At 42.8% G+C, this 13,181-nt stretch overlaps 1 protein-coding gene across 1 annotated transcript in view; it reads left to right on the top strand.

Moving 5' to 3' along the window:
- The window catches only part of NHS (NHS actin remodeling regulator), a 248,272-nt gene extending 246,422 nt beyond the window's left edge, over positions 1–1,850 (top strand). The window contains exons 8-9 of the mRNA XM_058864667.1: positions 248–374; positions 1,099–1,850. Of these exons, the coding sequence (XP_058720650.1) occupies positions 248–374; positions 1,099–1,723 (752 nt within the window). The 3' untranslated portion in view covers positions 1,724–1,850. The remainder of the gene's footprint in view (positions 1–247; positions 375–1,098) is intronic.
- Positions 1,851–13,181: the final 11,331 nt, after the last annotated feature.

Genomic DNA, 13,181 nt, shown 5'->3' with positions numbered 1-13,181 from the left:
TAAAAGGGAGGAGCATTGGCCCTGGGTACAGAAGAGTCTGATTATCACAGCTATGCTGTAAATGGGAGGTCCTGTGTTCAGTGCTCCTTTTATGGGCTCTGGTATGGAACACACATGACTTTTAGATTAGAGGATAAAGGCTGTATGGTGGTATCACCCACTCAGTTGTGAGCTGGTGCCTCCAACTGGCCATGCTCTTACAAAGTGCAGTGGAATCTGACTCATAATGTGGCTTCTCTCTTTTAAGAGTCTTCTCCAAGTGATGAGTCCATCATGTCTCCACTGAGTGAGGAGTCGCAGGCTGACACTGAGGATGTCTTTGTGTCTCCAAACAAACCCCGCACGACTGAGGATCTGTTTGCAGTCATTCACAGGTGACCTAACCTTGCGGCAATGGGAAATGGTAACACGCATCCCTGCACAGTTATCCACTAACAATAGCTGAGGATGGTTATTCTATGTTTAAGTCTTGTCCTCAAATTACATTCTTTAGTTAACTCAGTTTAGTTTTCTAAAAGACATCTTTAAAACATGTTTTATTATGGCCTGGAGTGCAGTCTTGAGTATCTTCTTGGCATGTGGGGCATGCTTTACAGATATAAACATCAGGCTGTTCTCTCTAACCAACATACATCTTCAAAGAAAACTACCTGCAGTGCTTCTTGTGTTCTGTCTACCAGTCCACCAGCTCTATTCTGGTGAATGAGTTGCTGCAGGGAGAAGGATATGAGAAAGCATCTCTTCAATTTTGGAGTATTTTGTAGTCAGCTGAAATTTGGCATCACAACTGAAATTGAAATTTTCTGATAGATTCTGAATCTGAATGGATTATTGCTGCGTATTATTATTACCTAAGTTTCTGTATGCATTGTTGTCTTTACAAAGAGCTGGTTGAACATACATTGTCTCGGAAGAGCTGGGTAATATTGAGAGGGACTCTGCAGCTCAGTGCCATGAATCACTGATTGCCTCCAATATTTTACAGAGGGATTAAAAGAACTCTGACTAATATGAAAGCATCTGTTAAACTCCAGAACAGTGCTAAGCATTATACTACAAAAATAATGTATGAAAATGTTTTCCTTTGTGTTTTTACAGATCAAAAAGGAAAGTTCTTGGGAGAAAGGATTCTGGAGACCTTTCTGTAAGAAATAGATTGAGACCATCGTCTGGGACCAGCAGCCAGCCTCCCACCAGCAGCACACTGCCCACCAGCAACATGCCACCAGTGAGCAACGTGGGCACTCCCATTAGCAGTCAGAGGTCCCCGGGGCTCATATACAGGAATGCCAAAAAGTCCAACACATCCAATGAGGAGTTTAAGCTACTGCTCCTTAAAAAGGGCAGCCGATCTGATTCCAGCTACAGGATGTCTGCCACAGAAATTTTGAAAAGTCCTATTTTGCCGAAGTCTCCTGGAGAACTGACGGCGGACATCCTTCAAAGCATGGAAGAGTCTCCTCCCACAGCGAGCCCTGACGCATTATCGCCGCTCTCCCCCTGCTCCCCCAGGGTCAACACGGAAGGATTCTCCTCCAAGAACTTCCCCATGTCAGCATCCTCGCGGGTGGGGCGGTCGCGGGCACCGCCGGCAGCCAGCAGCAGCCGGTACAGCGTGCGCTGCAGGCTGTACAACACCCCCATGCAGGCCATCTCCGAGGGGGAGACCGAGAACTCGGACGGCAGCCCCCATGATGATCGGTCTTCTCAAAGCTCTACATAGGCTGTGTGGGTGCCCGGGCCAGGCTGCCAACACCACTCAAGCTCTTAAGGATGTCAACATAAAAGGCCAATGCTGTAGCAATCAAAAAAAAAAAAAAAAATTAAAAAAAAGAAGGAAAAGAGAACAATCGCAGGGCAATATCAGTGCTTAGATGTGTTTGTGTTTGGAAGATGCTGGGGAAACAAAAGGACTACAGCTGTAGCTATTTATTACATTACATTTTCTAAAAGGATGAAGATATGCTATGTCTGTTCTGTTTTCTTTTGACTTCATTTGGTTTATCCCACTCTCATTTCCATTGTCACTGTAGATTTCAAGGCTATTCACTTTCCATAGAGTTAAAGATGACTTTGGGTGGGTTTTTTCCCCAGAAGCTGCCCATCTAGAAACAAATCCCTCACTGTAGTGCTTCCCTAGGGAGAAAACAAAAAGAAGAAAAAAAAAAAAAGAAAATGCTCTCGAGAATTGGTATTTTTCTACATGAGCTGAAACAAACTTTAGAAGAAATTAACAAAACATGTAAATATCATATTTTTGATAAAAATTTGTAAATAGAATTATCAAAAAGTGGATGTGGCAAAAGATTTACTGCATTACAACTTTGTTTATAGAAGAGAAACTAATTCAATTGTAATAACTGTATTCTGTGAATACCATTTTCATATCAAACATAAAACATGGCCACCAATAACCACTTTGAGTGTGACAGGCCTGAAGGATGACATTGAGCAGTGGAAAGCAGGAATTTTCCACTTAAGTTAAGGAAATGGAAAGGCTGACTGTGAGAGGATTAAAGAAACCATTTGTCTTTCTAAGGCAGCTCCAAAGAAGCTAACTGGAAAGCATAGCTGGGAGGGTTACCATGAGGATCGGTGGGGAAAATGAGTGTGATTCTGATAGAACAAAGCTGGGTCTGATGAAAAGCCCCAAAGGGCCCCATCCCATAGCCTCCCCTGGGCCTTCATTCGTGCAGGGATTGCTTCAGAGAGGACAGATGTGAGAGGAAACAGTACTTAACTTTCATATTTCTATTAGGCTATTGGGATACATAACACAGTCATAACCTGGTAACTATAATCTTTAAACACAATTAGTTTCTGGTTCGTAAAGGAAACAAATAAATTATAAGCATGCAAGAAGCGCTTTCGATTTATCAGTAAATATCTGCAATGAGTTTTCAGTGAAGCTTTCTCTTTGTGCTGATGAGATTCATGCTACCTAAATATTTACAAAAATGACACTGTGAAAACATAGCTGGGAAATAGGTATGTGTATGCATTATTTATATTCATTGCTGAGCTGGGAAGGGGAAAGCTCCAGTTCATTTTGCCAGCCACGTACAGTAGGGATCTTGTCTGGGTTGACCAGAAACACAGAACAGGGTGAGGGATTGGGGTGGGGTGGGAAAGGAGACAAATCAAAGTAGCTGCTTTGATACAAATGAAGGCAGGGAGATAAAAACTGAATTACTTGAAGTTAGTTGAATATTCTCATCTTAAATCTGCAGGAACCCATGAGTTGCTTTATACTTTTAATTTTTAAACAGAATAAAACCAACAGGCCTGATTCTCCTTTGGGCCACCACAATTTCCACTGATGTAGCCCCATCTGTGCTACTTAAGATGGCAAGGCCCTCTTTATCCAAATCTGATGCAGTTGGTATTGGTTGCTGTAGGATATGGTTAGGAAAAGAGGAAAGGTTAGTGCAGAGAAAATAGTGAAGGAGTGGGGTGTGCAGTAGGATAGGTCAAGTAGGATGGCAGGAAAAGCATTCTTGAGTATAAAGAAATGGGCTAAAAGTTGGCTTTAAGCATAAGTAAAAGACTGAGAGACGGGATGTGTGAATTCGGGTTTTGAGGGGTTTTTTTTCCTTTTAATTATGTAACACATAAGCCTAAGAGTTATTAAAAGAAGGCAGATCATGTTTTAAAGAGGAAGGTTCTACCTAAAACTGTTACAATTTCAAGGAGTCAAAGCAAATCAGAACAGTTTAACATATCTGAAATGTTATTCCCCAGAAGGTTCACATCTGATTTTGTCTAGTGCTTACCACAAGACATAAATTATTCAGAGTTTCCTACTGTCCTCTTGTGTAGCCTGGTTGCATTCAGTTGATGAGGTAGAGTCACTGTGCACGTGATAGGTGTGTTGGGATGAGGGATGGTCAATCAGTTGAAGGGCTGCAAAATCATCTAAAATAGTAAAAGGTAATGGGAGAAAGGTTTTGGAAACAAAAGGCTTATCACATTAGTAGCTTAGGTAGGAAAATAAGTCTGAATTCAAGTGAAGTGAATGAATGAGAATATTTTAAGAGGAAATGTTTAGCATATAACAAATCACATTCTGGAGAAGAGAAAAAGCTAGTTTAGGTAAGAAAAGTCTGAGAAAAGCTAGTTTATAGGCAGAAAATCTTTAGTTTGTCATCTTCAGTCATTTTCCACAAAAAATTTATCAGGAGCACTTTTACAAAATGTTTAATAGTCCTGAGGTAAAATAGCTGTTCAAAACAGTAAAGAGATTACAGCTGAATTGACTTTGATGATTCCACTTTTACCAATCAAAAATTTCACAGACACCCTAAATAAATATATGTACACTAGGGGTTTCTTTTACCAGAATAATGAGGCAATACATCACATACAAAACAAACACAGAATGATCCCATTGGAGTATAGTCTCCTTTTGCTTAATTTTCTAATTTATATTTAGCAGACTGAAACCCAAACAGAGAGGTTCTAAATCCTCTATGAAGAAAAGAGTTCAGAACGAATGTGGGAGTCAGAGGAAGACAAATGGAGGGGAGCCCTGTAGCATTGCATGAGTCCCATTAAGGCACCAGAGGACAGGGGTCGAGCAAAGGGAACATCACTCACTCTTGAGACAGGGTACAGTACGCGCATCAGGTGACTGCTGAACCGTCATTTCAACCTACTGTTGTGTTGCTTGCACGGATGTTATGAAAATGATTTCTTGAGTTATACATCTGTGTTCTGAAAAATAACATTTTCCCCTTTGTTTGTTTCTTTTTTTTTTTTTTTCCCTTTTTGTTTTTGTTGTTGTGGCAGCATAGAGGGCATGGGATAGTTGTAGCAAATAAAGCATATGTTTGCTTTTGCCAAAGGTCAGTGATAGAGTGCATTTGCTGCAATGGTGGCAGATAGAGAAATACTGTAGGTTATGACTTAAAGAATTAAAAAAAAAATTAAGAAGGTTACAGTGTAACTATTTTGGTACTAGCACCAGTTCATGCTGGCAGAAAAGACAATGGTTTATGGACTTGCATCCATTTTGTATTTTTGTAATATTTGTAAATATGAACTTTTTAAATTGTTGCAAATATGGTTTCTTTTGTAAAATGTTTTCAAAGTTTACATTAAATCCAAGCCTTTGTATATTTTAGAGCTGTGCAACACTTTAAGTCTTGTATTTATTTTTAGTAAAAACGGTGACAGTTTCATTGTGAACCCCTCTCAAAAAATGTGTTGGAAAAGTTTGATTACCTAGAAAGTGTGTATAGAAACTGCAAATAAACGTGACTGCAATTAAATCACATGTTCTCTTCACTTTCTTGTAATGAGATGTGAAATCAAATCTACAGACTCCAAGTGCGGTATTTCCCAAGGTCACCCTCGGCACATTACACATTGCAAACCTATTTAATCCTGCTTTCTCTTCAACTTTTTTTTTTTTTTTCATAAATTGAGTAAGGGAAAATGTCTATCCAAAATGTCACTGACTTTCAAGTGCCCACCTGTACAATTTTTCCAGAATCTAGTAACAGCTGAATTCGCCCCACGGCTTTTACAGGTAAGAAAAGGGTAAGAGAAAGAAAACTGGGATGAAAAATGGAGGGACCACTGTTTTATCTTCAGCAGGAAAAAGGAAACAAAATTACAACACTTCAGACTCAAGACATAAGAGAACCCAGGGGCTGGATCTTACCAGATAAAGCAAGCCTTAGGCAAAAGTGAGGCCACAGATTATGAACACAAATTTTGAAGGGCAAACACAACTTCATTTTAAAATGGTTCAATTATCAGGTGATTGAGATGTCAGGACATGGAAGTGTTTAAACAATAGCACCTCACAGGTCTCTTTGAAAATGGAGATGAAAATGTACATCACAAAACTTTGGTTTCAGCTGTTATCTTTTAAGTAGCCTTGAAACACTGTACTCGGTGCTTAAAAAATGTATATGGGAAAAAGGCTGAAATGTGCAGGTCTGGTGTTAGAGAAAGTGTGAAAAAGGTACTTTGGGGAATGCTGCTGCAATATATATCTGCAATGATAGTTTGCAAGAGTATGAGGATTTCCCCAATGATGTGGTACCCTTAGAGCAGTCTCCAAGTGTGACTCAGTTGGCATAACATTTAACCAAATGGTCACATAGTTAATGATTATTAGGTAGGTAATTTCCTGTTTACTCGTATGCCTTTCCCATCCCAAAACCACAGGTAAGCAAGATCTGTAGCAAAAGCTTAGCCTGTAGGGGAAGACAGAAGCTTCTTTTCATCTCCCCACTGTACCTGTGTATTTCATCATGCTCAGTGAAGACTAAACATTAGACTACATAAAACATACTCGGTGCTTTTTTACATATGAAAAGTGTCAGGTCCCAAGAGGGCAATCCTGGGCCACGTGGTCTGGTATAACCACAAAATGTTGAATCCGAGAGGGCAGACACGGACTGCTTACTCAGAGGTACATTTGGGATACCCTTGAGCTAAATTATGGTGAAACAATGCCAAACAATCTGTCAAAAAGTTTTATTTATGGGAGAAATTACTTAAATATTATAATAGGTTAAACAGCCTGTGGCAGCAATGGTTTAAATATTTCTGAACAGCACATGGCAACAGTGATTTCTGAACAGTCCATGGATTGACCTTTGCAGGAGAGGATGAAAGGAAGAAGGAATCCACCACTGTGGATCCCACTGTAGTCTGTTTCAAAATACTCTTACTCTCTTAATATTCATTACTCTCTCATGGAGGGTACCACAAATCAAATCATAGCACAGCCTAAGTGGAACTTGTTATATATTTAGTTACAATTTCCTTGATCTTTTCAAGGACTATTGTCTTCTACTAGATCACAACAAATTTGTGCCCACAGATTATCCTATTCTTAGACCACCGAGGCAGTAAATGACTTGTTGTCATATTGGATAGACTTGGGTGTTGGGGTCGATGAAAACCTTGACTGAGGGCTATGGGAAAAATCTTCCTAGTCGTGGAGAGAAAAGTATTACCCACACGATCCCCTGTACAGTTTTATGTAAATGTTGCTAGAAGGTTGTTTCCCCTATAGTTATTGGTTCACATTTGCCACAGTTTTTTACATATTCCTAATCCTCATTCCTGGTTGGACCCTCACCCTCAGACTCCTACTTTAGTTTATATAAAATACTGTAAAACCTTGACACCTTGCCTTTTTGGTGCTCCCCATACTGCTGTCTGGATTCTACGCATGTGTTTGTTGTTTTGCTTGGTATTAAAAGCTTTTTATTTTCGGGACATCAAAACATGCCCGTCCTTCTATTATTTGCCACATCATCCCTGGCTGGCCTGGTCTCAAGGTCGTGGGTCCTCTGTGGCAACACCTGGGTTTGGACAAGTAACTGAACCATCCCTACAGCACTTCCACTATGTTTTCTCCAATAGGCCATCCTACCGCTTCAGCCTCAACAAGACCTGAAACTATTTCTACCCCAACCAGCACTTGTTTTCTTTCTGATTCCTTGAAAGGACTTATATAATCTATAAACCATGTCTCCCACAGAGCCTTGTTAGCTCTCAGATGAAGTGGGTTGGGGGTCTTGTAGGGGTGGTGACGAAGTCATGCATTCCACAGCTCACAAGTCACTAGAATCCCTCAATTCCCAGCTTTTCTGAAGAGATCTTTTAACTCCTGAGTGGCCACATTTAACAGTTTTAACTCTTGCAAAGGTTCTCACTTTTCTTCCTCCTCTCTTGCTGTTACCACTACCACTGTGAGGTACCAATTTAATTTTGACATAATAATACCTCAACATTGTTTAGTTTTATTTCTTGAACTGTGGTTATGAAGTGTGATTTTTAACTGTAGTTGTAAATCTGGTATTTGATGTTGGGTGGTTAGGATTTTTTCCTTTTGTTTTCTTTCTCTAACGGAATTTTCTCCCTTTTGTTGCTAAGAAACAATAATGACCAGTACTTGAAAGAGACAAGAGGAATGTAGCCAGAGACCAGGGGGAGGAGTGCAGCTAGCTGCTGCTTTCCTACCTGAGGGATTTTTGTCTTGGGAAGGGCAGAATAACTGTGAGATTTTGGACTGGGGGAAGGGGTTGGGTGTAGCCTCTAGCTCCCTCTCTCTATCAACATCGACATCAGAGGGGAGACATGCTGCAGTTGCTGTGGGGAGAATTCACCACCACAACAGGGTCCCATCCCCTGTTTTCTTCTACCATGAGTGGAACTCAGCCTATAAGAGCAGCTGTTGCACTGAGACCTTATTAACACTCTACCTCACTAGAAAGGACCCTCACCATCTACTTGGGTGCCTCAGTGGAAAACCCAGGACCCCTCGCCCCTCCAAGGGAGCCTCTCTTGGCCACATTTAGGAGCCAGGCTGCTGCTCCCCAACCCCGCCATTTATTTCTCTGACGCTGTTCCGGGTTTTTCACTGCACTGTAACCCCACATCCCCTGCCTGCCAGGACACCCTATGGCACCTGCTACAGCTGCAGGTATACTGATACATTACATTTGCTACTCCACGATCTGCTCACCTCTGCCATTCCAGCTTGCTGCTTCTGAGGTTCCTGCTACAGCTCATTTCACTATCCAGAGGTGCACTGGGACCAGCTTCCCTGGGGGGTTTGTAAAGGAATCCTGTTTTCCATCCTTTCTGTCAGCTGCACCCACCATGACCACATCCAGCTCCTCCTGCAGGCGTGGGGGAATCATCACCCCTGCCCTGCCTGGCCGGGAGCCAGCAGTGCCCCTGCCAGCCCTGCCCAGAACTGCACCAAAGGGACGGTGCTGCGGCCGGGTGAGGCTGTTCCTGGGTTTGTGGTTCTGCTTGTTGCTGCTGCCAGTGTGGCTGTTAGCCTGGTTACATATACATATACATATACATATACATATACATATACATATACATATACATATACATATACATATACATATACATATACATATACATATACATATACATATACATATACATATACATATACATATACATACCAGTAAAGAACTGTTATTCCTTATCCCGTATTCCTTCCTGTAAACCCCTTCATTTCAAAGTTACAATAATTCAGAGGGAAGGGTCCAAGGGAGGTTTCCACCTTCCTTGGCAGACATCTGTGTTTGGAAACAAGACAGATACTGAATGGAAAAGTAGCAGAAGGACACATGCTCTAGAAAACAAGACAGATACTGAATGGAAAAGTAGCAGAAGGACACATGCTCTAGGAGCTGTGATATGTGAGCATGTGCACAGGCAGCAAGTTCCCCTTCCTCATGAAGGGGAGGGGGTCGCTGAGGACTGTCTCTGAGCAAGCAGCCCCTTTAGGAAATAGAGAAGGGTTCTGTCTCTGGGGATACTTTCTGGTAGCCTATCGGAAAGACAGCCTCCACTACTAGACTCCAAACTGCTCCCTCCACAGTGGGGCAGCCCTTGCTGCTGGGGAAGACTCTCCAGACTATCCAGTAATCTTTCTTGGGTGATCAGACCATGGGAGGAGCTTTGCAGTACATAAACTATTATGGAGTGTGACACATGAGCCTGACAGAGCATGCTGAATCCAGTCCCTGCTTGCTCACGACTAAGCCCTGCCACCTACCAACTGTCCAAGTGACCACCTCCAAACCCTGCACCTAGTCACGCTCCTGGCCCTAGCCCTTGCCCTCTCACACTCTTTGCTGACCCTTCTCACCCAGCGTTTGCTCCTGCCACACCTGTCCATGGACCTGCTGCTCTCCTATCCAACTGTTCCCACAGCTGTCTGCCCACAGTCCTGCTGCAGCCTGATGCAATCCTAGCATGATCCTACCCACTTTCTGCTGCCTTCTCCTGCCTGAGTGACAACTCCCCAAGCATCCTGCCTCTCACTGACATGGGAGACATGCTGCCTGCAGACCGTGGAAGTTTCACCTCTCCTCCTGAGAGACTCCCCCGGCTCACAGTACACAGAACATCAATGGTACATTGCAAAGTCTTGCTGGTCAACCCCTCTCTTTTTCTGTCTCTCCTCCTTTTCCTTTGTTTCTGCCTTCTCTATTGTCTTCTTACAGCTACTTACTTTCCCTTATTAATAAACGGTTCACAGATATAGTATTGACCTTGTTTACATCTAATGTCACCCTAAGCATTGGTTTAAAAGAATCCCTCACACTTCCCCATGACGGACATTTAATGGTGTCAGAAGTGGGATCCTCTGGTGAAATAGATCTGTTTTGAGCCACTTAGTGTGGGGCCTAGAAGGAAGTGGCAGAGTGCGCCGGATTGCATTGTTGCGTTGCAGCTTAAAGCAAGATGTAAAACAGGAAGGGGCAAAGCAGCCATCTTGTTGTCATGTGCTGCTCTAGGGCTGCATTGGCTGCTGCCATGGAAGAACAGGCGGCACACGGCAGCCAGGAGATGATGGTAATCGAGTCCCTGCAGGCACTGGTACAATCCCAACAGACTTGAGTTGCGGGCTTGGAAGGGAGGCTAGAGAAAGAAAAGGCACAGAATAGTAACTTTCAACAAGTTTTACGGGAGGAATTAGTGAGGGGATCCAACACACCAGTGGATGCTGAAGTGTGCTCAGAAGATGCAAGAACCAAATCAGTTGCTCTCATTTATCCATGGAAGCAGCTACCAGAGCCACAGCTTCAGGTGGACGCTGTGCTCTGTGTGCACCCTTTACTAAAAACAGAATACGTGTATGAAAATGACCAGGATCAAGTCCCCAAATTTAAGGAAGTGCCATTTATGGCCACTGAACTGGCAAAGTTAATAAAGGATTTCGGTCACTGCCCCAGGGAATCTGAGACATAGTAGGTGTGGTGAGTATCTCTGAGCAGGGTTGGGGGAGGATGACCAGTTCCTTGCAAGCAAGAAGGAAGCCAACAGGTACTTGGGACCTGGTCCCAGTATGTTCCTCACGTCCAGGGACTCCCAAGCCCTCTGGTCACTAACCCAGAGGAAGGCTTATTAGGCCAGAGGGTTAAACCCCCCAGAAAGTGGCAACCCACTCGCTATAGAGGAACCTACTGACTACCTGGTAGAAAGCATGCAAATGAAGGTGTGGCTCAATGAATACAATATTCCTCCTAAGATTCTGTCTATGGGTCTGGCAACTGACAATCCAGAACATGTAACAGAACTCAGAAATTGTGCAGACACATCCAAGTATTGGATCATGCAAAGAATTTGGAGCCTTTACTGCCTACAGCACAGAACTCCTACATCAAGCTCCAACATCAGCCCCACATCACCTCCTGTGTTAATGTATCAAGCAGCATTCAGCAAGCAGAAGCATAAAGCAGGATACTGGTCTAGAGAATGCATCCAAATCCACAGAATGTCAATACAATAAAATTCTACTGAAAACTAATTATTTTGAAACTGCTTCTGGGAATCATCCACGTGATGGTGTAGCCCAAACCAAGGAAGCAGAAGACTCTACCCTGCATCAGCATAATGTGCTTGTTCAGGAGACAAACTTTATTTGCCTGACATGGAGCTGCATCAGTCTATATTTGCAGAAAAGTCTACATGTGTAAATTACAGTAAAAAAGCTACTATTCTCATGAAAGAGAAGAAAAAGAGCATGGTGTGCATTACTGCAGAACCAGAATACCCATATGTCTTTGCATTTTGAACACTGGGTAGAGTGTGAAGATGAAAGCCCCTTCTAGTTGGTATTGCAAAACTGTATTTCACTTCTGCAGAGGCTGAGGAATGGGTTGACTCCTCAGAAGACAGTGCTACAGAAAGCGATGAATAGTTTGGAGATCAATCTTTCTCCTTTGATAAGAATTAGACACTTTAAAATAGTGTCTCTTGCACCATGCAGGGGAAACAGCTGCAATTGTTAATTAAAAATACTACAATTAAAAAAATATTAAGGAATATTAAAGAGTCAGAAAGGGAGATAGACTGATAGAACCAAGGTCTGACCTCCCTGAGACAGCAGCAGTCACCAGAAATAATTTAAGATTAAGGGGATCTATCCATTCCCCATCAAGGAGAAGGTAGCAGTTGTAAAAAAAACTAGCAAAGAGGGTAGTCCATGGTTGGGACAGCAAGCGACACCCTTCTTCTCCCACCTCATCCCCCAAGTCCCTTCACACAAGGGGTAAGAGGTTTTGCACATGGAAAGCCAGCAAAAACCTGAAGAGGTTTTTGGCACCAAAGGTGCAACCACCATCAGAAAAGAATTAAGAAAGCCTGTAAGAATCGCAGACCAAGACAACAAAGAGAATCGTGATTGATGTCTAGTACAGGTGGCCTGATCAAGAGGAGCCTATTGACAAAGTCTTCTTGCTTCAGCTACAGAAGGCAGTGTGCTCACAGGCTCTTGTTCTGCTGGAAAAGCAGCACCACAAGCTGCAGGCAGGAGTTCCTGGACCTAGCGTTGTTCAGGGTATCCAGGATCCCCCACAACCCTTCAATTTTGCCCTTAGACACATGATTCCCTCACCTCTTGACACCCCTCAGCTCTATGGTCTCTCCAGTACCTGGCCAGGATTCCCCTGGTCCTCAGTAGCAAGATATCCTATGGTCCCACACACCCCTGACTCTGAGGCCACCTCCCTACTTGCTGGACCATCCAGTTTTACCTTCATTAGTGCTCACACATTTCCTCACACACCTGCACTCATTCCAGGACTGCACCATGGGTACATGGCCTCTCTGACAGGTCTGACTCCCATTACTGCACTCAGACCTCCATACACATATGTATGCACATTATCCCAGAGAAAAGCTAGAAGGACATTTACTATCACCATAGTCTTGTTTGCCCACAATTCACCTCAATCCATCCCTTTCCCTGATTTTTATTCATTTCCTAAACAGAACTTTCCACATCTCCTTCACTTTCTTTAAAAGATCTTGGGTTAAAGATCTTTTGCTTTTCTGCCCTTCTTTTGCCTTGCATAGTTCTGCTGAACTGTACTTTCTTTGACCCTTCAGGCTGTCATAGGCCACTTTGCTGCCCCAAGCCATGAGTAGATCAAGTCCCATAACCACTCACTTCCAATGTTCTTACACTGTGTCACTGTATTTGGGACATTGGAATGGGCTGCCCAGGAAGACAGTGGAGTGACTGTCCCTGAAGGTGTTTAAAAACAAAATTTAATACGACTTAGTGCCATAGTTTAGTCAATACTGTTATAAATGACTCAGACTCCAAGTGGGAATGAGTGATACAAGTTTTATTGAGGATAAAAAAAATCCACAAAGCAAAACGGACAGTGCTGGAA

Source organism: Poecile atricapillus, chromosome 1, assembly GCF_030490865.1.
Source record: "Poecile atricapillus isolate bPoeAtr1 chromosome 1, bPoeAtr1.hap1, whole genome shotgun sequence".
NCBI lineage: Eukaryota > Metazoa > Chordata > Aves > Passeriformes > Paridae > Poecile > Poecile atricapillus.
The sequence above is the reverse complement of the archived record's forward strand: the minus strand, read 5'-3'. Positions and strand labels throughout refer to the sequence as shown.